The sequence below is a fragment of the Emiliania huxleyi genome (assembly GCF_000372725.1).
Source record: "Emiliania huxleyi CCMP1516 unplaced genomic scaffold EMIHUscaffold_5, whole genome shotgun sequence".
Classification (NCBI taxonomy): Eukaryota; Haptophyta; order Isochrysidales; family Noelaerhabdaceae; genus Emiliania; species Emiliania huxleyi.
The window spans coordinates 1,167,296-1,192,969 of record NW_005198244.1 but is presented as its reverse complement, the minus strand read 5'-3'; the positions used below and the strand labels follow the sequence as shown (position 1 = coordinate 1,192,969).

The window sequence follows — 25,674 nt, the reverse complement described above, 5'->3', positions numbered from 1 at the left end:
GCCCGACGAGGCAAAGGCGACGGGCGAGGCGGCGGAGGGCGAGGCGGCGACGACGGAGGAGGCGACGGGCGAGGAGGCGGCGACGAAGGAGACTCCCCCGGACACCGAGCCCGCCTCGGACGAGCCTTCCGTCCCGCTGCCGCCCGAGGTTGCCGAGCGGCAGATGGCGCTCATGCTGCTCGACCAGGCGGGCTGGGGAGAGAGAGGACGGGAGGGGGCAGCCGCTCGGCCGCGCAGACGCCGCCACCGACCGCCGCCCTTGCGCCCGGCCCCTCCGCAGGCGCTCGGCTTGCACGAGCAGCTCTCCTCGCGGCTGGGCGACGTGACCAACTGCCTCGGCTCGCAGACCAACTCGGACGTGCTCGAGGCGCTCCGCGCTGTCGTCGCGGCGCGCGCCCCTCGCTGCTCGAGCCGGGCTCTGCCTGTGAGCAGCGTCTCTTCACACCGCTACCCTGTGAACAGGCGCACGCCTTTGAGCTCGACGGCGCGGCCCCCGCCGAGATGCTCACGCTCGTCTGGTCGCGCGAGCCCACCGTCAAGGCCGCCGTTCTCGACGCGGCGCAAGAGGTGTGGCTGCGGCCCACGTCGGTCCACGGCGGCTCCTCCGCCAAGGCTGCGGCCGCGCACACGGTCAGCGTCGCGCTCGGGATGCTCGAGCTCGTCTCGAGCGCAAACGCGGCGCAGCTCGCCTCGCTCGAGGAGGTGCAAAGCGCAGCAGTGGGCAGGCAGGAGGCGCGTCCAGGACCGCCCTCGACCCGCCCGCGGCCCGCCCCCGCAGGTGGTCAAGGAGTGGCAGGCGCAACAGCTGCTCCCCTCCTCGCTGCACGCCCTCTTGTGGGAGGCGGTCAAGGGGGAGGCGCCCGAGCTCGCCGCAGGGGCGCCCCCGTCGGCGGCGCTCGCGCTGCTCAACATGGCCTCCGTCGCCGACGCGTCCGTCCTGCGCTGCAAGCTGCACGTCGTCCTCTCGCTGCTGCGCGGCCCGCGCGCCCCGCACCCGGCCCTCGCGCGCGAGGCGTGCGTCGCGATGCTGCGCTGCGCGACGGCGGGCGGCGCCACCGTCGTCGAGGCGACGGCCGTCTCCTTCCTGCGCTCTATCGACGAGCTGCTACCCCGCCCACCCGCCGACGCGGATGCGTGGTTCTCTTTCGCCGAGGCGGCGATCAACGCGGCGTTTGCGCTCCACGCGGCGCCCGAGGAGTGGTGCGGCGCGCTGCTGCGCCAGCTCGCCGCCGCCGCCTTCCCGGACGGGGCCGAGGCGGCGGAGGCGGCGGAGGGCCTCGTCTGCTCGGGGGCGCTCGGGCGGCTCTTCTTTGCGGTGGGCCACGCGTGCATCAAGATGCTCGAGCACATCGAGGCCTGCGAGAAGGCGCTCGCGCGGAGGAGGAACGAGCTCGTCGAGCAGGAGGCGCCGCCCGCCGCCGCCAAGAAGAAGAAGGGCGGCCAGAAGGGCGCGGCCGACGCGGGGGACGACCACCTTGCCGCCGAGCTCGGCGTCGACGCGGCGGCGGCGGAGGCGAGCTCGGACGCGCGGGGATCGCCCCGAGGATGCCCGAGAGGACGCGGGGTCACTCTAGACTGGTCCGAGAGCAGGCGAACTCGGACGCGCTGATGGCGCTCGGCGAGGCGCTCGTGCGGCCAGACGGGCTGATTGGCGCGTGGGCGCCGCTCGTGTGCCACGTCTGCTCGTGCCTCGAGCTGCCGGCGCCCACGCGCTCGGCGGCGGTCCTCACGCTGTGCAAGCTGATGGCGACGTCGGGCGCGTTTTGCGAGGAGCAGCTCCCACTCCTCTTCACGCTGATGGGCCGAGAGCCCGAGCAGGCCGTCCGCGCGACCATCGCCGTCGCGCTGGGCGATCTGGTCGTGCGCCACCCGAACCGGCTCGAGCCGTGGACTGACCGGCTATACAGCCAGCTGCGCGACAGCGACGTGCGCGTGCGGAAGAACATGCTGATGGTGCTCACGCACCTCATCCTCAACGACATGGTCAAGGTCAAGGGGCGCGTCTCCGAGATGGCGCGCTGCCTGCTCGACGAGGACCCGCGCGTCGCCGCGCACGCGCGCCTCTTCTTCTCCGAGTTCGCAAAGAAGGGCTCGTCGCCGGTGTACAACCTGCTGCCCGACATCATGTCCTCCCTCTCCTCCGACGAGTCGCTCGGCAGCGCGCCCTTCCGCGAGGCGAGACCCTGCCGAGACCCTGCCGAGACCCTGCCGAGACCCTGCCGAGATGCAGCCGAGGTTGGGCAGCGCGCCCCTCCCGCGCGAGCGGCTCTCTGCGGAAGCAGCGGAGAGGAGGGACACGCTCAGAGCGTGTGGCCCGCGACCGGTGCAGGTGATGGGCTTCCTCATCGGCTTCATCCAAAAGGACCGCCAGTGCGAGGCGATGGTGGAGAAGCTGTGCGCGCGCTTCGCAGCCTCCGATGCCGTCGCCTATCACCGCAACGTCGCCTTCTGCGTCGGCGCGCCGCACCCACACCGAACGCCACGACACGTCAACGACACGTCCACGACACGTCAACGACACGTCAACGACACGTCCACGACACGTCCTCGACGACACGCAGGCGCGCTGCAGCACACGGAGCGGTCTGTGCGCAAGCTCGCCGAGCTGAGCAAGCTCTACGCGGGCACGCTGACGGACGACGAGGTGCATGCCGCCTTCGTCGCCATCGTCGCAAAGGCGCGCAAGGGTGCGCGCGCCGAGTTTCGGACAGCGCTCGACGAGTTCGAGGCGGAGCTGGCGCGCGCGCGCGGCGAGGCGGTGGACGAGGCCGGCGAGGCGGCCCCGCCGGCGGCGGACGGCGCGGGCGAGGGCGGGGGCGAGGCTGGCGCCGGCGAGGCCGCGGCGGGGCGGCCGCGCAAGGAGGCGCGGGGCAAGGAGGCGCGGGGCAAGAAGGCGCCCTCGCGGCAGCGGCGCAGCCGCAAGGTGGAGGACGAGGACGAGGACGAGGACGAGGAGGAGGAGGAGGAGGCGGGAGAGGAGAATGTGGCGCCGGTCAAGAAGGAGAAGGGGCGCGGCAAGGCGGCTGCTGCGAGCGAGTCCAGTGCGAAGGCGCGGCCGACAAGGTCCGGCCGCTCCCGCTCCGCCGCGGTCAAGTGAGAGAGAACAGGGGGGGGGGACGCATCGCTCGAACTGGGACTGCATGAACTCCTCCATGTGCCATGTGAGCGCACGACCGCCACGGCACTAGCCCTGCCGTGCAGCAACGTGCGCTGTACTGTTGTGACGTCGATCACGCTGAGTCCCCTCTCTCGAGTTGACAGTCAGTGTCTTTGGGGCGCGGGCCTCGTGCGTCGTATGGGGTGGGGGTCTGAAGGGGAACGGGGTGGGCGGGAGCGGAGACCGCGAGCGGAGATCCCGCCAGGAGAAGTTGCGGGGGGCTTTCTTTTGCGGGGAGGCGCTCTCCCCCGCGGGACACCCCGCCACATACGGCTTTGTATGCGCGCGCTGACCGCTATGACCTATGTACTTCACGCGCTGTGGCACCCCTTGTGGCTCGCGCCACGCGCGGCCGCGGGCCACACCCACGGCTATGACCGATATGTCACCACACATGTCGGCGCCAGTGTGGACAGAGTCGCGAGACACGAGAGATACGGCTCTAGTGCGATGAGCCTTGACAACCGCCTTGAGCGAGCCCGCGGACTCGTGCCTCGTGGACTGGAAAAGGATGGGGACGAGGGGAGGTGCCATTTTTGTCTATAGCACCGTGACGCTACGCATATTCCATATAGAGCCGGCCGTACGTACGCCGACGGGCGACGGCTTCTGCCGCCCGCGCGCGCCGCGTGCGCGTGTGCGAAGTTGTGTTACAACCTCTTCGAGCTATCTGTGTACCTGCCAGCCGCCCAGCGCCCCGCGTCTTTCTCATCTACGCCGCCCGCCTTTCTAGCCGCGCGCCTGACGTTTGGCGGTATGTACGGCAGTTGGACGGACAGGGCGAATGCGATGAGGAAGCAGTAGAGCAGGCTGAGCGCAAAAAGCTTCCAGGCGGCGAACGGCGCGTGCTGCTGCGTGAGGAGGAGGTAGAGGCCTCGAACTGAGGCTACGACGTTCATCGGCAGGTCCACCGACAGGACGCTCAGCGTCAGGATGGCCGACGCGCGCGTGGCGAGCCGCTCCTCGCCGCCGCCAAAGGAGAGCGAGACGGCGAAGAGCTCGTTGGCGCAGGTGAGAGCGCCCGCGCCGACAAGCGCCGCGATGGGCGGGTGAGTCCTCGTGAAATCGACAAAGCCGGACGGCGACGCCAGAATGACGGCGGAGCAGGGCAGGCCGCCAACGACAACGGCGAGGTGATGCTGCAGCACTTCTCGCGGCCGCCAACGGTGCAGCGTGACCCACGGCCCACAGGCGGCAGCCGCGGACTCGAAGAGGTAGACCGCGCTTAGACCGAGCCACGTGTGCACAGTTCGCGCGGCTACGTCCTGCGCCACATGACCTTGCGAACCCTCCGGCCAGAGCGTCTCCCGGAGAACACCCGACGAGAGGCAAGGCAGGCCGTGCCAGAGGAGGGCGGAGTAGGCGAGAATCGACACGGCGCGAAGTGGGAGAGGCGCGAAGTGAGCGCACCGGTCGGAGTTCGGAATCGCAATGGCGTGTGTTCGACGCGGTAGCTGGCGGAGGAAGCAGGGCCACCCGGGGGGGGGTGGGGGGAAGGCGTGTCGAGACGAACCGCGGTTGGTTCCAACTTTTCCGGGGTGCGGTACCGTAAGCTCTCGAGGTTCTCGACTACGTGCCTCCCCGTCTTTGTAGCCTGGCGTTTGTGCCCCGTTTGTGCCGCGTCCCGTGCCCCCGAGTTCATTTTAATTGGATATCCTTTGGCCGCGTTGGGTAGCGAGGATTGGTGTAACCCGAGCCACGGAGGCGTGTTTTCTGACGGCCGACCGTCAGTGTGGGCCCTGACTGCCCAAGACTAGCCCTACCATACCCCCAAGGCAGGTCTGCCAGCAGGCGGGGGTATGGTCTTGAGCCTGTGTCATTCTCTCTAGCAGCGCCTTCAATTATGTGCTCATACAACCTGATGGCAAGTAAGTAAAGTAGTTAGTCCCGTCCGCTCGACCAGGCGGAGTGCGCCACGATGGAGATTGCTTACGAGGAAAGGGTGATGCTGTTGCAGATAGGGAAGGCATGGTTACGACGCTGCACTCGGTCTGCGACGGTTTAGCATATATGTCACCTTTCCCTGATTGTTCTTCGAGGAAGACTCAGAAGTCTGAGGGAGGGTGTAGAGGATGTAGAGTGTAGAGCGCTGTAGAGCTGTAGAGATGTAGAGCGCTGTAGAGCTGTAGAGCTCTACATCCGCCGCGTGACGAACTGCCTGCGTTGTAGAGCGATGTAGAGGCGCTCTACAACGTGAAATCTCTACAACAAACTCTACATCATAAGCGCGAACGAGGCACGGTCGCTCTCCGACATGAGGCGCGTTGCACTTGCCAGTGCTGCCCTGGCCTTCTGTCTGCCCGCCCAATGGGTGGGAGGTGCCTCTGCTGCTGTGGCATGCCTCAACGTCCGCAACCGAAACCCAGCGCTCACAGAGCACAAATGCCGACTGTGCAACCGAGAAGAGGAGAGCATGCTGCACCTAGTCAAATGCCGCCATACAAAACCCCTCTGGAATAAATGTCTACTATTCTGCCGCGACACGCTGGACGCCCCAGATATGACCAGACGAGTAGAACGGGCAATAATATTCAATCAGGAGAAAGAAGACAAGATGCTACCAGAAGCGGCATGCGCATTCATCCGACACGCATTTAACATATTCTACCATGACTTTGCCAATGTAGAGAAGGGCCACATCTTTGTATGGCAAAAGGTATACTACAGAGCCCTCACGTCCTTTCGGAGGGCAGCGATGCGATAGGCGGGGAAAATCAGACTACAACACACTCATCGGATATACACCGACCTTACAGCGGAGGTCTCGGAGGAGAGCAGAAAAAAATTCGAGAAAATTATCGAAATCGACACCACAGGGGTCTCGCGGGGCTCATGCCAGACTTTCAAAGACGCGATCACAGCAGCGCTGACCAGCCTCAAGGCTGTATCCGACGCGGACATGAGGAGCCTTGCGACAGCCCAAAATAACCAACAATACCATAACGCGAGGCGAGCAGGACGAATATGACCCGAGATCGACCCGAGATCGACCCGAGATCGACCCAAGATCGACATGAGATCGACCAGAGGTCGACCCGAGAAGGCCCCTCTGGGGGGGAGATTGACTCAACAAGGCCCCAAAGCCCCCTCTCTGGGGGACCCCTCCCCCCCCACCCCGAGTGTCCGTGTCCTTCGCGAGTCACCGATGGGGAGCGGGGGGGGGGGTGCGAAAAACGAACAGGGGAGGCTGGGGAGGGGGGGGTCCACTCTGAAGACTGCCGACCGCGGAGGGGTTTTGCCCCACAGGGTTTTACCCTCCGCGTGAGGATCGGCGCGGCGAGGGGGTAGGTTCGAATTCGCCGCGCAACATTTCACCCCCACAGGACCCCGCCCTCCCCCCCTCATTGGTCCCACCACCTAGAACCCCAACCTTGGCTTCGCACCCTCTCCTTGCGCAGTGTCCCCCACTATGTGTCGCCGTTTTCGGGGCACGCTATCCTGTGCAGTCAGGGCAAGTGGGGGCGGGGGGCACTCCCATCTCTCCTGTGTACGGGTGGTGACTGTCCCTAGTCTCGGAGGGGGGCTTGAAGGTAAGAATATTTTATTTGCTGTGGCATGGATGCCTCACGGCGCTGGTGCGTGTCGGCGTGTGTCTAATCGTAGTGGGGGCGCTGGCCCCCCTCTGTTTTCTGTTTTCTGTTTTTCAAAACGCCCGCCCGCCCGCCACCCCGAAGGCGGCTCGGCCCCCCCCACTCGCCCGCACTGAGACCCCGGTGACCCACAGAGATCCAAAAAGAAACGAACACGAAACACACGCTCGGCGCTTTTTTGTGTCTTGAAGTGTCCGCGTTGTGTTGTTGTAGATCTGTGGTACGGTACCTTCTGCGATCGCGTGACCCATTTTCGAATTTTGCACGACATGGACATCGCACCGGTGTTCTGGTGTTGCGTCGGTCTGTCTATGCTGAGGTCGGCCTCAGACGCGCGTGTCTGTGGCCTGACCCCGCGGCCCCGCGCCCGCCCGCTCATGCGTCGAAGTCCTCCACCTCGAGGTCCTCCTCCTCCTCGTCCTCGTCCTCGTCCTCGTCCTCGTCGTCCGCCTCCTCCACCAGGTTGTCGGCCCTCTCCTGCTCGCGCTGCATCTGCTCGCGCCGCGCCGCCTCGCGCCGCTTCTGCATCTCCGCCTCGGACTCGCCGCGCGCCCTCGCCTCCGCCGCCGCCCGCTCGGCCGCCGCCGCCGCCTCCGCCTCCGCCTTCTCCTTGCGCGCCTTTGCGCGCCGCGCCTGCACCTCGGCGTTGTCGTTGGCCTTGCCGGCCTTGCCGGCCTTGCCGGCCTTGCCCTCTCCCTTGCCGGCCTTGCCGGCCCCGTCGCCGGCCCGCTTCTTGCGCGAGAGCGTCGGCAGCGGAGTCCGCATGAAAGCGTCGGTGCCGTCCCGACGCACCGCCGAGCCGGCGTCCCGCAGCGCCTCCTGCACGAAGGCGCTCAGCGACGGCACGTCCTCGTCGCCCACGTACCCGCGCAGCAGCCGGGGCGGGTTGGCGGCGCGGCGCGCTGCCTTCTGGTTGCCCGCCTTCTTGGCCGCCACCCGCTCGGCGAGGTCGTCCGGGTCCGGGAGGAGGAGCGAGACGCGCCTGCGACGCGTTCCGAGAAGGGAGAGTAAGGCGCCCGCTCCCCGCGTCGTGTCGAGTCGGCGAGGAGAGGCGAGACGCGCTTGCCAAAGTGGCGAGCCTCGTCCTCCTCGAGCGTCTCGCCAATCTCCTCTCCGCGGCCCCACGCGAGCGATGCGGCGCCGGCGCCCTCTCCGAGCGAGACAACCTACGCGCGCACGCCCCGGGGCGCTTGAGGGCCGGCTTGCTGCAGCCGAGGTGCCGGGCAGGGGAGAAGACGCCTCGAGCGTGCGGAAGCGGCGGGAGAGCGCCTCAAGGACGCCCGAGTCGGCGTCGAGGTGGGCGAGGAGGCAGGGCCGCTTCCCGCCGCACGTCGCCGCGAAGGTCTTTTGCGTCCCAATCGAGAGGACGCGCGGCTCCGCCTTGGGTGCCACCCACGCGGAGATGGCCTGCGCCGAGGCGGCCGCCGACGAGGGGAGCTGCTTCGGGGCGGCGCCGCCGTTGGCGAGGACGAGGAGGGGCTGGGTGCGGCGAACGAGGCCGAGCTTCTGCACCACGCTCTTGTTCGAGGGCAGCCTCGCCTCGCAGTCGATGAGCCCGCCGCGCACGCCGCCGCCCATCGAGCCGAGCGCGTCCTTGAAGGCGGGGTGCACACGGTACGGGCGTGGGAGGTGCTGCCCGGCAAAGGGCAGCCCGGAGTAGCACTGCAGCAGCCACGGGTCGCCGCCGAAGAGCACCTTCTTCAGCCCCTCCGCGTCGCTCGCGTCGATGAGCGAGACCGAGTCGGGCAGCCGCGCCTTCCACCACCAGTCGGGAAGCGCGTAGGCCGGCCCGTAGTCGGGCTTACTGGACGCCTCCTTGTAGCCGTAGTGCGCCGCGTAGGCGATGAGCCCCACGGCGATGGCGTTGAAGATGTAGCCGCAGCAGCCCATCCGCAGCTCAGCTGGCGAGACAGTCGCGGAGGGCGGAGCTGGCGAGAGGCAGGCACGCGCTATCGAGGTCTCTTGGAGCAGAGCCCCGCGGGGGGACGACCCATGGACCCATACCCAATGTGTGTGTGTGTGTGTGTGTGTGTGTGTGTGTGTGTGTGTGTGTGTGTGTGTGTGTGTGTGTGTGTGTGTGTGTGTGTGTGTGTGTGTGTGTGTCACTCACACCCATACCCAATGGGTCCTCGGAGAGGGTACCCTGGGTGGGCGGGGCCTCTGGTCCTCGCAGAGGGTACCCTGGCGGCGAAGGGTAGCCGCAAGGCCTCGCGGCCGCGTCCTTCTGCATACATCCATCCAATGCTCTCCCTCCCTTCCCGCGCCGCCCGCTCGCTCGCCGCCCGCTCGAGCGCGAGGTGGCTGGCCACCGCCGCCGCTGCGCCGCCGCTCTCGGCGGACGCGCAGGAGGTCGCCGCGCTCGTCGCGCGCTCGCGCGCGGCGCAGGCGCAGATCGCAGACTACAGCCAGCAGCAGGTCGACGACCTCATCACGGCGATGGTGTGGTCCATCGCGCAGGAGGACGTTGCGAAGCGGATCGCGCAGCACACCGTCGACGAGACGCAGCTCGGCAATTACGACGGAAAGTACCTCAAGATCTTTCGCAAGACCCGCGCCGCGCTGATGGACATCATCGACGACAAGTCGGTCGGCGTGATCGAGGAGCTGCCCGAGCGCGGCGTGGTCAAGATCGCCAAGCCGGTCGGAGTGATCGGCGCGCTGTCGCCCTCGACCAACCCGGAGGCCACCCCGGTCATCAAGTCCATCGCCGCCGTCAAGGGCCGCAACTCCATCATCATCGCGCCGCACCCGCGGGCGCAAAAGACCAACGCGCTCATCGTGGAGCTGATGCGCGGCGCGCTGGTGCGGATGGGAGCGCCGGCCGACCTGGTCATCGGCATCGACAACCCGTCGGTCGCCAAGACCAACGACCTCATGCAGCAGGCGGACCGGGTGCTCGCGACGGGCGGCGGCGCGATGGTCAAGGCGGCCTACTCGAGCGGCACTCCCGCGCTGGGCGTCGGGGCGGGCAACGCGGTGGTGACGGTGGACGAGAGCGCCGACCTGGACGACGCGGCGGACAAGATCGCGCTGAGCAAGACGCTCGACCTCGCCGCCTCCTGCTCGTCGGACAACTCGGTCGTGCTGGCGCGCAGCCTCGCCGCGGCCGCCCGGCTCGCCGCCCGCCGCCGCCGCCCCTCACCCTCTCATCCCGGCCCCGTCCCCGGCGCCGCCCGCAGGTGGGCAGCACGTACGAGCCGATGATCGCGAAGCTGCAGGCGCGCGGCGGCGTCGTGCTGCGCGGCGCGGAGAAGGCCAAGCTGCAGGCCGCCCTCTGGAAGGACGGCCACCTCAACTCGAAGCTGGTTGCGCAGAGCGCCGACAACATCGCGCGCATCGCGGGCTTCGAGGTGCCCGACGGCGCGCGCTTCTTCATCGTGCCCGAGGACGGGTACGGGCCGGCGCACCCCTTTAGCGGCGAGAAGATGACGGTGACGATGGCGCTCTACCACGCGCCCGACATGGACGCCGCCATCGCCCTCACCAACGGCATCCAGGCGTACCAGGGGCAGGGCCACTCGTGCGGCATCTACTCGACCAACGACGAGCACATCCTGAGGCTCGCGCTCGAGACGAAGACGAGCCGCGTGCTCGTCAACCAGCCGCAGGCCGCCTCCAACTCGGGCAACCTGTGGAACGGCCTGCGGCAGACCTTCTCGCTCGGCTGCGGCTCGTGGGGAGGCACCTCCATCTCGCACAACATCACGTGGCAGGACCTGGTCAACACGACGTACCTCTCCCGCCCCCTGGCCGTGCCGAAGGAGCTCACCGCCGACGAGGACCTCTTTGGCCGCGTCAAGGACAAGTTTGGCATAGAGCAGACCTCCGAGCGGCTGATTGCGGCGGCGGCGCCTGCCCGCTGAAGGCAGCCGCTAAGTTCCTACTACTACTCTCTCTTTCTCTCTCTCCTCACTTGCACTTGCGGGCTCTGGGCTTTGCAGGCCTGAGCCTCCCCCCGGCGTGCCGCTGCCTCGCGCGTGCCGGTGGCCGCCCAGACGCCAGAGCCGGACGCTGCTCTGTGCTCTCGCCCCAGGGCCAGGCGCCCCGCACCCGCGTACGGGTACTACGCTCCGACCCTGTGGAGTCCTGATAATTTATCTTCATGAACATTTCGAAACACGAAACAGAACGTACCTCATTAGGGGCCTGAGAGATAAGAGAACACAACCCCCTCTCCCTTTTCTCCCATTAAGCTAAAAGTACGTACCTCATTCAATGATAATAGGATATATACACCGGTATGGCTTGTTGGATGTTGCACAATATAGCGTGCGGCGTGGGACAAAAGCGTCGAAAATGTCTCAAAAAGCCTGTCTCGAGTTTGTTGCCGCTCCGCAGCCTGCGCGCGCTGCCGGGACGCACCGCTCGCGCGTTCGGCACACTCGGTGGACCCCACCGAGTGTGCCGAACCAGCTGGAGTGAGTAGGCTCGATGCTGCGCTCGCTGTGGAGCTGCCACAAACTCGCCGCCGAGCGTGCCACCGAAGGCGTCCCGTCGGAGGTGATGGAGTTTGAGACCTGAGGCTGCGGAGGTGACGCCTGAGGTACCGGCCCATGCACGGAGACTCAGCCGGCGACCGCCACGGGCTCAGACGAGACTTGTCGACGCGTTCCGGCTCAGCTTCACCGTGGTCCTCGGGCGTCTGTCGACGTCAGGACCACCCATACAGCTCGCGGGTTTGAGGTCGCAAGAGCCAAGCTGGTGGCGTTTGGACATCCCAACCATCACACAAGACAGCCTGTAGGTGATGGCGGGACGGCGCAGTGTTTGTGGCACTCGGCAGTAGGCACCCGCGGCACGGCCCCGCTGTCGGCTCTCCCGGGCTGCGGAACCGGCCCCAGAAGGGGACGGTCTGGGCGAGCGTGGCAGCTCTTGCGCTAGTATGAGCACCCTCTACCACAGCACTACCGACCCTGGTCATTAGAGCTGCCAGGGATAGCGTCAGGAGCTGGAAAGAAGTAAAAAAACACACCCCTCCATAAAGCCGTATTTGAGACATCGTGGCCCATATACACTCGCACAACCACGAGCCGTAATCTACTGTGTCGTGTGTGTAAAGTAGCTGTTGGAAACCGTGTAAACGTTATGTGTGTGAGTGTCTGAAAAGCGAGCTCTCCCTGTCGCTCACTCTGATCTCTGACTTTCTCATATCCTCATATGTGTCCCTCTTGAATCTTGTGTCTTGAGGTTGAGCGGTCTGTCCCTTGAGCGGTCTCCGCTGCGAGAGACGCTTGGTCGGTTATACCCCGCCGCCCCTGGCCCTGCCATGGCGCACGGGTCCCACCCACTTGCCGGAGCTCATCTCTAGCAGGGCGCGACGGCGACGCCGACCGAGCTCCGCTTAATCCCTTCCCGGAGCCTCGACATGTTCTCGGCCCTCGCGCGCCGGACGCGTGAGGTGTACTGCTCGGCGCGGGCGGCGGCGGCCTCTGCTGAGGGGGAGATCTGCGAGCCCAGTGATGCCCGCCGCGACGCCCGCCGCGACGCGGGAGAGCCGGGCCGCTCCGCCGCACTGGCCTCGATCACGGCCAGTGGCTGCGGCCGAGCGTCTTGCCCAGTGTCACGCTTGGCCTTGCCGGAGGAGCTGGAGCTCGCGCTGCTGCTCCGTTGGACCGCAACCTCCAGGTAGTCGCCGAGCGTCGCGCCTCGCGGCTTCTGCGCCGCGCGGTCGCGCTGGCGGGCGTTCGGTGGGGGGCGCCCGTATGCGGACGACTTGACCGCGGGACGCCGCTCGGACCCCACGCCGCTGAGGCGAGAGAGGACCGCCATGCACGCATCGCGAAGCCGCACCGTGTTCAAGGTGGAGAGCGGGTCACCACCCTCACCGCGCACGTTGACCTCGCTCGCCTTGAGGAGCCGCTCGAGCCGCACCTGCCCGCCGGCCCTCTTGATGCACGCCGCAGCCGCCTGGTCCGCAGACAGCTCGTGGAGGACGTGCACCGCCCTGCGCGCGGCGTGGCTTTCGATGCCGGCGCATAGCGCGGCCACACTCCGCTGCACCTTGCGCTGCGTGTTTTTGTCGGCCATATTGCAGCTGCTGAGCTTTGAGCGCTGTCAGAGCTGTCAGAGCTGTCACAGCAGGCGCTGTCAGAGCTGTCACGGCTGTCACAGCAGCAGTAGGCCGCCCGAATCGCGTTTCAAGTGGGTGGCCAGCCTGAAGAATTCTTGGGCGATCGAGTACCAAGAAGGAGCCAGCCAGCCAGGTTTGGTGCTAGATTCATCATGTGCTCTGTCGTCAACCATGAGAGCGAGTGTAGGGCTAGCCATGAGAGCGAGTGTCGGGCTAGCGAGCGGTAGGCCGCTGGCCTGAGAGAGAGAGAGATTTTTTAGCAATACCAAACAAACAACTCTAACACTCACACGTCATTTGGGGCCTGGAGCCCTGTTCACGCGCGCGCGAGACGTGAGACGCGTTTTGTTTGTGTGGAGAAAGAAAGAAGTAATAAATCTGAAGGAGAGAGGATGGCGAGAGTGAAGAAGAAGACTCTCCGAGAGTGGGACGACCGCCGCGACAACCAAGGTGACATGAAGGTCGCTGCGATGCGAGAATTGGCGAGACACACAACACACACAACAACAACGACAACAACAACAACACAGGAGGCAAAGAATAAAAAATAACAACCCGCCAGAAGAAGATTCGACTGCACGCCGCGTGACACCATCGAGAAGCTGGCGGGCAGCCGACCGCCGACCAACCCGGTTTTTGAGCATGGCCGATGCGGCGTGCAGCCTTCATCTCCCGGAAGCCTCCACACGCCCTCCACGCATCAACGCCGCCGCCCTCCTGCACGCGTTCCACTGCACGGACCACGCAGGCTGCACCGTGCCTCTGTGCACAGAGTCAAAAGTCGCCCTCCGCCGGGTCGAGGCGCACCGGTATAACTGCAACAAGGCGGAGGACGAGTACGACGCGGACGCGCGAAGGCTTCCCATCTGCGACGCCACCTGTTCCAGCTGCCGCCTTTGGGCTGCGCTCCACCGCACGCGGATCGTCTGCCCAGAGGCCGACTCTCTCGTGAGCGGGATTGAGCAGGACCTGCAGTGGGAGAGCGCCGACGAGGAGGCCACCCGGACGCCGAGGACAGCGGCGAGGTGGGCGGGCTGGGCGAGAGCGGCCGCGTTGGGCTGGCCGGCGCCGCAGCCCGCAGCAAAGGACGGACCGCCCGCCCCGCCAGAGCCGCAGGGCGTCGCGCGCAGGGGTGGCGGTGGCCTGCCGTCCCCGTCGCCGAGTGAGTGGCGCTCGTCGTGCCCCTGCGCGCCCGACCCCCGCGAGGAGTGCGCGGTGTGCTACGAGCCGCTTGGTGCACGCCAGCTCCACTGGACCTGCCCCACCTGCCGGGGGACGCTGCACTCTGCCTGCTGGAGTCGCTGGGCAGTCGAGAGCCGAGGCGAGGACAAGGCGCCGTCCTGCCCCCTCTGCCGCACCGGCGCCTCCTTTCGCCGCTATGACTAGCGGCGTCGGCTGTGGCTGTGGCTGAGCGCACAGCTCCGGGAGCCGTATTCGCATCGCCAGAGACTGGACTAGCGGTGTGGTAACACTGCAACTGCTTGGAGAGGCCGCGATCTATTTGAGAGTCCGTGTGGAGGGGCCAGGGGGGGGGCTCAAGAACATGTTGTCCGTGCGGGGGTGCCGAGAGAGAGACTCGGGGGGGAGGTTTTAAATACTTGGGGGGGGGGGGGGGGGGCGGAGTTCGAGTCTCGGTCCGCGGAGCGGAGAGAGAGAGAGAGATCGGATCATCCGGGACGCGCACCTCCAGCGGCGGTGTCCAGATCTCGAGGGAGCGAGTGTCGTGTATGTGTGAGTGTGTGTGTGCATGCCCATCATATCGTACATCACATACATGCATACACTGTGCATGTGCTCTCGAAGGTGTGGATGGCTCGCACGCGGCTCGAGACAGCAGCTCAGGGCCAGGGGCGCACACACCCCCACTCCAATAATAACCTCTGTGTTCTCTCGACAGTCAGTACGGCACATGCTCCAAGTCGCAAATGTGGCTGCCCTACCAAGGCGCAAGGCGCAAGGGGGGGGGGGGATACAGAACGACCTTGACGGCTCACCCGTTCAGCCAATTCTCAGGCAGCTCAGCTGGTCGCACGGGGACGATGGACCCGCGCGGCATCTCGAGCTCACTCCCGTGGCCGTCGCCCAGCTGGAGCTGCACCATCTGCGACACCGGCTGTCGGCACATCGGGCACAGCCGCCCCCTCTTCTTGAAGACTCGGCGCGCGCACGCGACGCAGATGCCTCCATGGCCACACCTGCGCAGGCCGATCGGGCACGCGCCTCAGAGACGCGCCATGAGCCGCAGCCGGCATCGACGGGGCGGGGCGAGCCGGGAGACGATTGGGCGGTGGGAGCGAAGGGAACTGCGGCGGGGTCTCGCTGGGCGCACTCGAGCAGCACGGCGTCTCGCGGCCCCTCGTAGCAGATCCAGCAGCGGTCCTCCACGGCGTCGGGCGTGTCGCTGCCGTCGGCGCTGTCTGGCGGGCTGAAACTGCTTCCGTCGCCGCCGCCGCCGCTGCCGCTGCTGCCGTAATCGCTGTCTGGGTCGCCACTGCCGATGTCGCTGCCGTTGCCGCGCCGCTGCCTCGAGGGCGTGCTCCAACGTGGGGGTGAGCTGCACCGCGTGCTCGCCTGCGACACAACCGCCGCGCGCCCGTGCGCCGCGAGCTGCGCCCCCACCGCCATCGCCGCAAGCGTCACCGCGTCAGCGCCGTCGCCGGCACAAGTCGGCTCGGACACGCCCGAGCGAGCGCTCGTCGCCGCGGCGGCGGCGGCGGCGGCGGCGCAAGGTGTACCGGCGGCGGCGCCCTCCGAGGCGGCGCGGCGCAGAGGCGGCGCGGTGGCGGCAGCGGCGTGGCGCGGGCGGGCGCACGCCACTGCGGCGAGCTCCTGCTTGAGCTCCTGCTTGAGGGCGGCGAGGCGGCGCAGCTTGCGGCGGATGTCGGCCGGCACGTCGCTCGTGTCGGCGGCGGATGCGTGCTGCCGTTCTGCGGGCGCGGCGCGGCTGGCGCGGCGCGAGCGGCGGCGCGAGGCGGCGGAGGGGCGGCCTCGGGGCGGCCCCTCCCTCTGCGACGAGAGCCACTGCCCAATGTCCGCCTGCAGCCGCTCGTACTCGGCGCGGGTCGGGGCGCACCGCCGCTCGAGGGTCGCGTCGCGGCGAAGCCACAAGCCGGCGGGCGGCTCGCGCCCCGCCGCCTCTGCGCCGTCGCTTACGTCCGCCTCTCCGTCCGAGCCGGCGAGCACGAGCTCGGCCAGCGAGGCGGGGAGGGAGGCGGAGGCGGGGAGGGAGGCGGCGAGGACGGGGCGCGAGTCGCTCCCCGCCGCTCGCTCCGCCCCTCCCCCCTCCCCCCCTCCGGAGCCGCCTCCGAGGGCGGCGGCACAACGCGCGAGCCCCCGCGGCTCGGCCCGCCCTGCTGCGACCCCTTGCACCTCGACATCGGCCAGCCGCACCGCCCTCCCCCTCCCGCCCGCCGCTCCCCCCCCTCCCCCCGCCTCGAGGTCCGCCAGCGCGCCGCCCTCCGCCCCCGCCGCCCCCTCGGCCGCCCCCTCGGCCGCCCCCTCGGCCGCTCGCTCCTCGTCGAGCCGCACCAAACGCGGCTTGGCCTGCTCTGCCCCGGCCTGCTCTGGCCCGCCCGGCGGAGGCTTGGCGGCGTCCGCCGCGCCTCCGCCGCCCGCGTCGCCCCGCACGCCCTCGTGCAGCCCCTGCAGCCCCTTGCCGACGAGGGCCTCGAACATGGCGGAGGTGTGCATCCGCTTGAAGAGGGTGGACGAGTGGCGCACGAGGAAGGGCGGGCCGAGCTGCTGCGTCACCAAGTCGAGCACGCCCGACTCGTCCTCCTCCTCCTCCTCCTCCTCCTGCTGCGTGGCGGCGGCGGCGACGAGGTCGCGCAGCAGCAGCCGCGGCAGCAACAGCGTGAAGGTGAGGTAGCAGCCGAGCAACACGCCGTACCTACCACAAGCGGGCACGGGCGGGTCCCTGCACATGGCGTGGACACTCGCTGGGGGGGCGGCCGAGCGGCTTCGCTGTGCCCGCAGATCAGAGGGACGATGATGGCGGCGTTGGTGACGCGCGAAGTCGGCGAGTCCAGCCGGCGGGTGAGCGCGGCGAGGAAGAGCGAGCCCGAGGTCGTGATGGTGACGAGGATGACGAAGCAGAGCAGGAAGAGGGCGCGCTGGCCTGGAGGGGGCAGGGGCAGGGCCGGGCTGGGTCTCGGCTGGGTCTCGGCTGGGTCTCGGCATCTCTCGCTCGCCTCGCTCGTACGGCTCTCGCAGCAGGAGCACCCCGAGGGCGAGGCACCCGACCTAATGAGTTGCAGCCGATCAATGAGTGACACTCTCGCAGGAGGAGCACCCCGAGGGCGAGGCACCCGACCTAATGAGCTCCAGCCGATCAATGAGTGACACTCTCGGAGGAGGAGCGGCAGCGTGTGTGAGCGGCAGCGCGTGTGAGCGGCAGCGCGTGTGAGTGGCAGCGCGTGGCAGCGCCACCCCGACGGCGACGAGGCCGAGGACGCCAAAGACGGCCCAGAGAGGGAGGAAGGTGAGGGCCCAGGAGAGGCGGAAGACGCCGTCGATCCGGAGGGCGATCAGGACGACGAGCGCGTGCACCGGGTTGAAGGGCGTGCCTGCCCAGAGGGGTGGGGGTAGGGGGGGTGGGGTTCGCAGGGTTCGGGTTAGGCTTCGTAGGCCTAGGGGTGGGGGTGCGGGCGGGGGCGCGGGTAGGCTGGAGGGGCTGGTTTGCCAGAGGCGAGACACACTCACGACACACGCGTCTCGTGCGCACACCGCGCCCTCGCGTGCAGGAACTGGGAGGGCAGGGAGGGCAGGGAGGAGGCAGGGAGGAGGCAGGGAGGAGGCAGGGAGGAGGAGGCAGGGAGAGGAGGCAGGGAGGAGGCAGGGAGGGCTGGGAGGGAGAGGAGGTAGGGAGGCGCCAGCCTGGGCGCGGCCGCAGCAGCTTGCCACAGGCGGTCCTTCGCGGCGCGGCCTCGAGCGGCCTCTTGCAGAAGTGGAGGGCGAGGCGCAGCACCGCCGCGGCGTAGTATGGCGAGCAGAGGACGTACACCGGCGTGCTCGGCCACGTGCCGTCGAGCCGCAAAGCGACGAGCGCCTTGAAGGCGGCGACGCAGACGCAGCCCTTGAGCCGGTTGACTTGGTTGATGAGCGCGTTGCGCTTGGGCGAGTCAGAGGGCGCGCGAAGCACGCGCGCGGTTTCGGAGAGCCCCGTCACACAGGTGATGGCGTCGGAGACCCACAGGGGCACGAAAATCAGCGAGTACCCGCAGCTCAAATGCCCGTCCAGCCGCGCGAGGAGCAGCGAGAGGAAGGCAATCATGAGGAGGAGCTGCAGCGCGTTGGCCACAACAACCAAGAGGTGGGCAACGCGCTGGGACAGGCGCGGCAAGCAGAACAGATGAGCTCTGAGTCGAGCGGAGGTGCTGCGGCGGCCACCCTGGTTGTCTTCGAGGCCGAGCGCGCCGCCGCCAGGCGAGCTCTGCGATGAAGCATTTCCAAGTGGCCCGGTAGTCAGAGCCTGCGCGAGCTGGGCCTGGAGCATGTGTGATGCGCCGCCCCACGCCCGGCCTTGAGGCTGCAATGAGCAAGGATCGCACAGGGAGGGTGATTATTTTCATGCACAGGGGGGTGTACCGATCTTGGCTCACCAGGTCGCCGCGCTGGCTGGTCAGAGCAGTCCTGCCTCCCAACGCTCGCCAGACTGCCACCGCACCCTCACATCGACTACCGGTCGCCCCAGACTCTCCCCGCCGCCTCTCCCGCCAGCCTTCCGACCTCAACATCAGCCTCTGAGTGGCCTGCGCGCCGCGCCAGCGCGCCCTCCAGAACTCGCCGAGTAATCGCCACGCAGCGCACGCGTCACCAAGCCCCCAGAATTCGCTGCCTGTCGCTGTTCGGAGAGGGACCCGGGGCGCGCCCAACGGCCGCGCCATCACACCGCGCCGGCCTCATTCTTTTTTGCCACCGCCGTGGCGACCACCGGCCGCCACCGAGCCCGCCACCGCCCCCTCTGCCGGCGCCTCCTCCGCCGTCGCACCCCCGCTGTCGCTTTGCCTCCCCAGCCCGCCCCCCACCAAGCCCACCACCGCCGTCGCCGCCGCCGCCCAGTCCGCCTCCGCGTCACCGCCGCCTCCTCGCCGCCGTCGCCCTCGCCACGCATCCGAGCCTGCCGCCTCCCCCCTCGCCGCCGCCGCCGCCCTCGCCGCCGCCGCCCTTGCCGCCGCCGCCCTTGCCGCCGCAACCCTCGCCGCCGCCTCCGAGCCCGCCGCCTCCCTCGCCGCCTCCACCGTCACCCGCCACCCCCACCGCCTCCGCCGCCGCCGCCCGCGCTGCCCCGCCCGCGCTGCCGCCGCCCTTACCACCGCCACCGCCGCCGCAGCCGCCCGGCCCGCTGCCGCCATCGCCGCCGCCGCCGTCGCCCCGACGGCGCAGCGGCTCCGTCGCCCACAGTCGCCCGCTTGCTCGCGTGACGGCCGACGGGGAGGCATTTTGCGTTGCGTGGAGGGCGAGAGAGGGGGATGCGCGCCGCGCGTACAGTAGCGGCAGATGCTACACTGCATGTATGTATTTCATCATCAAAAAGTCGTTTTCAATACACTTGCCAAATTCGCGGCCCGGGGTGGGTTCGACCGACATGGTCATAGGGGGGGGGGGGTACCGGACACACTCTAGAGCTTTGAGAGCTCGACAAATTCGAGTTGTGAGGGGGAGCCGAGACGCGGCGGCGCAGAGCTTCCCTCAGGCAGGCGGGGCTTGATCGTGGCGAGGTGCGTCTCCTTCTTGTAGCCGTCTCGCTTGCCAGCCAGCCCGGCCAGCCCGATCGCGACGGCGTCGGCTGCATCGTGTCGCTTCATGTCGAACGAGATGGAGTCGTGCGACAGGCCGAGCGCCGATAGCAGCCCCCCCCTCTCCCCTCCCCCCTTCGGCTCCGCGCCGACAAGTACCAACTTCTTCTTCTCCTCGTCTTTAGCACCACTGGGGTAGCTCACGCCGATGTGCGAAAGCCACGTCGACGCGTTCACCTGGCGGGGGGAGGGGTGGGGTGACTGTGACGAGAGTGAGACGGAGGGTTGGGGGGCGGTGGGCCAGTGGGGGTAGTGCACCATGTAGCACGGCACGCCCCTCTCCTCGCACGCCTCCACGACGGCAAAGCGAAGCGCGTAGTTCAACTCCATCTGCTGGTAGGTCGTGATCAGTTTACCCGCACGCACGACGGGAAAGTACTCCTCCAGGAAGACGCAGACCGGCTTGACGGCGTCGAGCAGTGTGGAAATCTCCGTCGCCACCCGCTTCTTCTTCTGGACGTGCGTCCCGCGCGGCATGAAGGAGGTGGCGCGGATGGAGGAGCAGAGGCCGTCGGCGAAGGTGAAGTCAGCCACTCCCGTGGCGGAGCGCTCGCCCGCGCCGGGATCAACGGCGAGGAACCGCGCCAGCACCGACTCATCTCGCCCACGCTTGAGCGGCGTCAGTGATGAAGACGCGGCGCCCGGCGCGCCGCCCGCGTCTGCGAATGACGACAGCGACGGCTCCTTGTCGAGCGCATCCAGCACCGCCTTGCGGAAGGAGTGAGCCGCAGCTAGCCTCTCCTCCTCGGACCCTCCCCGCACACCCTCATATGCAGCGCGCGCAGCGGACTTCTCGCCGTACCCATCCGTGCCGTTCTCGTAGCTTTTGCGCACCTGCGCCCCCCACTCCTTTGCGCCCCGCGTGCCGGAGAGGGAGCGGATGCAGCGGGTGATGGACGGGTAGTCGACGCCGCCTGGCTTCAGCGCGCCCGAGTGGAGGACAATCGCGTCGAGTAGCAGCTTGAAGGTGGACACCTTGGTGTTGAAGGCTTTCTTCGCCTTCGCCGCATCCTTCTTCTCCTCCTCGGACGCGTCTGCCGCCGGTGTTGGAACCAAATCGCTCCGCCACGCTGGCGCCGAGCCGTGGCCGCGCGCCAGCGCCATCCCCTTGGCCTCAAGGATCACGGCGCAGCACTCCTCGAGTCGCTCTTTAGCGCCGACGTAGTTGACGACGAGGGTGGGAAAGCCCGCGTCGAGAGAGAAGACCTCCTGGCCGGGCGGCGTGGGCTGCAGCTGCGTCCCCGACGGTCCGCCCAGCGACGGCACCGAAGCAGGACGGAGGATGACGGGGAAACCGGCGGACTCGGCGATCGGCTGCTCGGCAGCGGACGGGGATGCGGCGAAGCCGTGGGGCGAGGGCGTCGCCGAGGCAGGCGTGGAGAGAGCGGGAGCGGGACTGGCGGAGAGGGATAAGGAGGTCGAAGCGTCAGCGAGAGCGGCAGCGCCGGCACGGCTCTGCCCGTAGGCGGAGCCGAGCTGCATGCCAGGCGTGTCGCGCAAGGTGGGTGGCTGCGCCGAGCCGAGCGAGCTGATCACTACGGATAGCGGCTCGCTCGGGTCGTGCGTCACGCCGGCCGCTCGAGCAAAGTCCGCGTCCACGAGGAGTCCCCGGTCGTGAATCTCGCTGTCGGGCGAGAGCGAGGGCAGCTCGTCCGACGGCAGCAGCCGCTGCAGCGCGCCCTGCTGCTGCTGCAGCGCGTCGGCAATCGGGGCGAGCGCGGCGCGGGTTTGTGCGGCCTGCGCGGCCTGCTGCGAGCGCGTCTCCTCGTGCTGCACGTGCTGGTAGCCGCGCTCACAGAGAACCTTCTGGGCGAGAAGCGCGTCCGGGCCGAGGAGGATCTCCGCCTCCTCCGTGGGGATCGTCTCATCGCGCTGGATGCGCAGCACCTCGTCCTTAATGGGCAGAAACATCGCCCGGAAGACGGCGCCGCCGAACCCGTCCGGCAGGTCAATCAGAGGGGTGTCGTCCGGCTTTATGGTGGCGTCATCGCCGAGCCCTCGAGCGCCGACCGCGACCACCGCCGCCCCGATGCAGCGGATGCAGTACTCGTAGATCTGACGGTGGCCGTACTCGTCCGTGTCGCGGTCGGTGCTCTTGTCCGTCAGCTTGAGCGCCAGAGCCTGCTGCGTCGCCCAGTCGTCGTCCATCAGGCGAGAGATCGTGCGGAGCATCTTGTCCTTCTCCGGCCCGTTGTACGGCTCGTCAACGAGATGCCACGCCGGGCACATCTCGAGCTCCTGCCCCGGCTTGAACCCGCCGGAGATGAACATCTGGTCGCTCGAGAGGCCGCCTGAGAGGGTGGGTGGGTGGGTGGGTGGGGGGGGGGGGGGGGGTGGGGGGGGGGTTGATGACGATGGAGGGGTGCGGGAGCGGGACGGGGTTGGGGTGCCGAGGTAAGCTGCGGACTGCTTGTCGCCGGAGATCGCGTGCTTGGACGCGAGGTTCGCCTGCTGGTCCGTCACCCCGTTCGCAGAAGAGGCGAGGCCGCTGACGAAGTTGCGTGCGAACACACAGTTGCCCACGCCGTGCATCCCAAAGTCGATGTCGATCTCTTTTGCGACGTTGACCAAGTGCTCGCCGAGCTCCGACGCGGGCCGCGCGCGATGGTAGTTGCTTGGCGTGTCGATAAGGGTACACCACCTGCACGACCGAACCAAGGAGTGGACGCGGGCGCGGGCGCCGGCAGAGGATGGGAGGGGGGGGGGGGGGGGTCTCACATCGGACGGTGGCGGCCCTCGCCGCCGTCCTTGTGTGTGCCGTCGTGGTACTTGTCGAGCGTGGGCGCCCAGGCCATCTTGCAGAAGCCGTGGTTCTCGCGCCAGCGGCCGTGAAGGTAGATGAGCTGCAGCCCGACGGTGACGAGGAAGGCGAGGTCCTTGTCGCGGTGGAGCATGCCGGCGAGGGTCCCGTCCTGCGACTGGGTCTGCTGGCCCTTCAAGTGGGAAGACCACTGCACGCAATGAACGCGTGCCGGTCGTGGGTACGAGAAGTGCGGCTTCGAGCCGTCACCGTCGTGCTGCCGGGGCATCATGTCGCCCATCGTCGCGGAGCCCATGTGCGAGCGCCCGCCGAGGAGCGCGTGCAGCGTGTGGTTGCCAAACACGAAGTACTTGTAGACATCCTGCTTTTGCAGGAAGCCGTCGTCGGCCTTCTCCCAGAGGCGCCGCAGCACCATCTGTCGCATGGGTGGGGGGCCGTCTACATCACGTGGCAGCAGACATGGTGGTCGTGGCACACACCGCGCGCACACACCGCGACCGCGCGGGGGAGGGTTGAAGGGGTGAGTGAGAGGGGGGTGGCGGGGCGGCGGCCACCTTGAACTTGGTGACGGTCATCGACGACGCGCCGACCATGGACGTGAGCTTGTGCTTGGCGTCCTCGACCGCCTGCGTGTTGACCGCCTCCACCGCCTTTGTGTGCATCGCGGAGAAGGCCTGGTGCCGCTTCCAGTAGCCGGACTCGCAGGTGATGCCAAAGACGGGCTTGAGCGCCTCGCGGAAGCCGGACTTGAGGTCCTCGCAGTCTGAGTGCGTGAGCGGCTTGGGTTTGCCCTTGTCCGGCCCGCGGTAGACGCGCTTGAGGAAGCCCTTGACGCCGCCCTCATCGCGCGCAGTGATGACGTTGATGACGGCCGTGATGGCGTCGGTCACGCACTGGTGAGTCCAGCCACCCTTGTTGTTCGGCGGCCCGAGCGCCGTCGCCCAGGCGTGGACGGGATCCTCCTCTTCACCGTAGCCGATACTCGGGTCGGAGACGAGTGGGATGAGGATCGCTCCCCCCCGCACCTTCTTTCGCTCCGTGGTACCCACCTTCTCCTTGCGCTTCTTGGCGGCGGGAACCTCGCTGCCGGCGGCGTGCGCCACGTCGTTGGCGGCGAAGACCAGGAGACCGCTCGCAACGAGAGCACTGCCTCGCGGCGGCGCTCTGACCCGCGCGACGAGTGCCCGCGGAAACAGGCGGGCCGACAGCAGAGAGCGGAACATGAGAGGGCTGAAGTAAGTCTGAACAAGTCTTGGTGGTGGCGGGAGCGAGGCCGCGTCAGACTCCAAAAAAGAAAGAAAAATGCCCACGCGTGCTGCGAGGCGGCTGATGCGGGAGCCGCCATTCCAACTCGTCGCTTCCACGGCGGAGTGGAGGAGAGACCGCGGCTTCCGACATTTGGTCGTGTGATTGACGCGGTCTTGACTCTTGAGTCTTGACTCTTGTGCTTCAAAAGAATTTAACAACAAAATAGATTGCGGTTAACATTGGCGTATGACTCGGCATTCATTTGTGCCGAACTCTATCAAATACGCAGGCAGGGCGAGTTGATGCGCACAATCAATAGCGTCCGACTTGTCACAGACACCCGGATCGTAGACATAGGCAGGAGGTACACTGATCTGAAGAATGAAGCCGCGTGGTCCAGTGATGACAAAGTCCGGTAATACACGTCGTAGTACATGTCCATCATACAAAACATCAATTCTCGGCTTTACCTGGAGATTCGCGCCAAGTTCTCGCTGTAACTGGATGGTCATGGCGTTGCGATACGATTCAACGCTGCGTCCACCTCGAAGCTTCTCGTGTACGCAACGAGCGGACTGTGCGACCACCTCCGCGGGTGTCATTCTTTCTGTCCTGTGGGGGGAGGGGGGGGGGCAAGGGCGACGGAGTGGGCAAGGAAGGGTGGTGAGGCGAGGGTGGCGTGGTGGAGGACAGGGTTAGGAGAGATGGAGGCGGCGGCGGCGCGCGTGCTCGGCCGGGTATGGGCGCGGAGGTGGCGAGGGCGGTGGAGGAGAGGGTGGGAAGAAGGTGGAGGCGGCGGCGGTGTGTGCTTGGGGGTGGGAGGACTCAAACCTGTAAGTTTGTAAGTCTTGAAGCGGTGTCGACTGACTGGACTGCTCTCGCAAGGCGCGGCCTCACATACATCATCGATGACCGCCCTGAGGCGGCTGGAGGCGGCAGCCGGCCGCGCGGCGGCCTCCGGTGTCAGGCCACCCCACCATATGGTACCGCTCGCGTCACCCAGCCGCCATATGTGCGGGCGGCATCCATCCGTTTCGCTTTTCTCTAGAAAGAATTTGCGCGAAAGCACTCCAAATGCTCCAAGTGACTCTCTCCTCTCTCTCTCTCTCTCTGACTGGGTCTCTCTCCGTGCCCTGCATAGGCACGTCCCGACCGCTAGTTGCTCCAAGTCTTGATGAGTTTCAAACAAACTATTCTGCTGGAGCTATGCTTTAAACATGAACGAAGTCAAACATTATCTGGAAGTCCAAACTCGTTCCCAGCAAAGGTTGTTTTGGAAGTCGGGTGAGGAGGAACTAACTGGCGGTGGATGAATGTATGGTATTTCTTGAGGGGGGGGGGAGGGAGGGCTTAAGGAGCGCAGGGGACAGCGCAGCGCTGCGGCTGGTGTCTCTCTCTCTCTCTCGTGTCCGTTTTATTTATTTATTTATTTCTCTCTACTCTCTCTCTCGCTCTCACTCTCTCTCTCTCTCTCTCTCTCTCTCTCTCTCTCTCTCTCTCGTGTCCGTTTTATTTATTTATTTATTTCTCTCTACTCTCTCTCTCTCGCTCTCACTCTCTCTCTCTCTCTCTCTCTCTCTCTCTCGTGTCCGTTTTATTTATTTATTTCTCTCTACTCTCTCTCTCTCTCGCTCTCACTCTCTCTCTCTCTCTCTCTCTCTCTCGTGTCCGTTTTATTTATTTATTTATTTCTCCCTACTCTCTCGTGTCCGTTTTATTTATTTATTTATTTCTCTCTACTCTCATATGGGCCTCTCCCTCCCTAAACTAAAAAAACGGAGTCCACCTCACTACCTAACTACCACCACCTCACTACCCGTAACCGTTTCAAAAAAAATAAGTGACAGTGGGCTCGAACCACTGTAAGTTTGCCGCCGTCCACTGGTTCGAGCCCACTGTCAATGATTTTTTTTGAAACGACCACTGGAAGTGAGCTCGTGGGATGTAGGAGGGGAGGAGCACCCTGCTTCTATAGAAGGAGGGAGGGAGAGGCCCCTGTCAGAGTAGACTACAAATACATAAATAAACCAAACGGACACGGGAGAGCGTCC

At 66.9% G+C, this 25,674-nt stretch overlaps 6 protein-coding genes across 6 annotated transcripts; 2 read left to right on the top strand and 4 right to left on the bottom strand.

The window, feature by feature from the left end:
• Nucleotides 1-6,564: 6,564 nt before the first annotated feature.
• Nucleotides 6,565-8,637, bottom strand: EMIHUDRAFT_197288 (hypothetical protein; the record flags this gene model as incomplete). Its single annotated transcript, XM_005767119.1, has 4 exons — nucleotides 6,565-6,595; nucleotides 6,972-7,072; nucleotides 7,387-7,729; nucleotides 7,985-8,637. The coding sequence occupies 4 exons, from the start codon at nucleotides 8,635-8,637 to the stop codon at nucleotides 6,565-6,567; spliced, it is 1,128 nt and encodes a 375-aa protein (XP_005767176.1).
• A 320-nt stretch (nucleotides 8,638-8,957) lies between these two features.
• On the top strand, nucleotides 8,958-10,876 carry EMIHUDRAFT_432606 (succinate-semialdehyde dehydrogenase [NAD(P)]). The gene is made up of 2 exons (XM_005767118.1): nucleotides 8,958-9,834; nucleotides 9,927-10,876. Exons 1-2 carry the CDS (start codon nucleotides 8,989-8,991, stop codon nucleotides 10,608-10,610), a joined length of 1,530 nt encoding a protein of 509 aa, XP_005767175.1. The 5' UTR covers nucleotides 8,958-8,988; the 3' UTR covers nucleotides 10,611-10,876.
• A 1,175-nt stretch (nucleotides 10,877-12,051) lies between these two features.
• On the bottom strand, nucleotides 12,052-12,774 carry EMIHUDRAFT_197286 (hypothetical protein; the record flags this gene model as incomplete). The annotated part of the gene is made up of 1 exon (XM_005767117.1): nucleotides 12,052-12,774. The coding sequence occupies one exon, from the start codon at nucleotides 12,772-12,774 to the stop codon at nucleotides 12,052-12,054; it is 723 nt and encodes a 240-aa protein (XP_005767174.1).
• A 435-nt stretch (nucleotides 12,775-13,209) lies between these two features.
• Nucleotides 13,210-14,203, top strand: EMIHUDRAFT_197285 (hypothetical protein; the record flags this gene model as incomplete). The annotated part of the gene is made up of 2 exons (XM_005767116.1): nucleotides 13,210-13,267; nucleotides 13,566-14,203. The coding sequence occupies 2 exons, from the start codon at nucleotides 13,210-13,212 to the stop codon at nucleotides 14,201-14,203; spliced, it is 696 nt and encodes a 231-aa protein (XP_005767173.1).
• Nucleotides 14,204-14,807: 604 nt separating this feature from the next.
• On the bottom strand, nucleotides 14,808-15,442 carry EMIHUDRAFT_197284 (hypothetical protein; the record flags this gene model as incomplete). The annotated part of the gene is made up of 3 exons (XM_005767115.1): nucleotides 14,808-15,012; nucleotides 15,147-15,230; nucleotides 15,378-15,442. The coding sequence occupies 3 exons, from the start codon at nucleotides 15,440-15,442 to the stop codon at nucleotides 14,808-14,810; spliced, it is 354 nt and encodes a 117-aa protein (XP_005767172.1).
• A 1,264-nt stretch (nucleotides 15,443-16,706) lies between these two features.
• Nucleotides 16,707-18,311, bottom strand: EMIHUDRAFT_197283 (hypothetical protein; the record flags this gene model as incomplete). Its single annotated transcript, XM_005767114.1, has 3 exons — nucleotides 16,707-16,733; nucleotides 16,804-16,934; nucleotides 17,720-18,311. The coding sequence occupies 3 exons, from the start codon at nucleotides 18,309-18,311 to the stop codon at nucleotides 16,707-16,709; spliced, it is 750 nt and encodes a 249-aa protein (XP_005767171.1).
• Nucleotides 18,312-25,674: the final 7,363 nt, after the last annotated feature.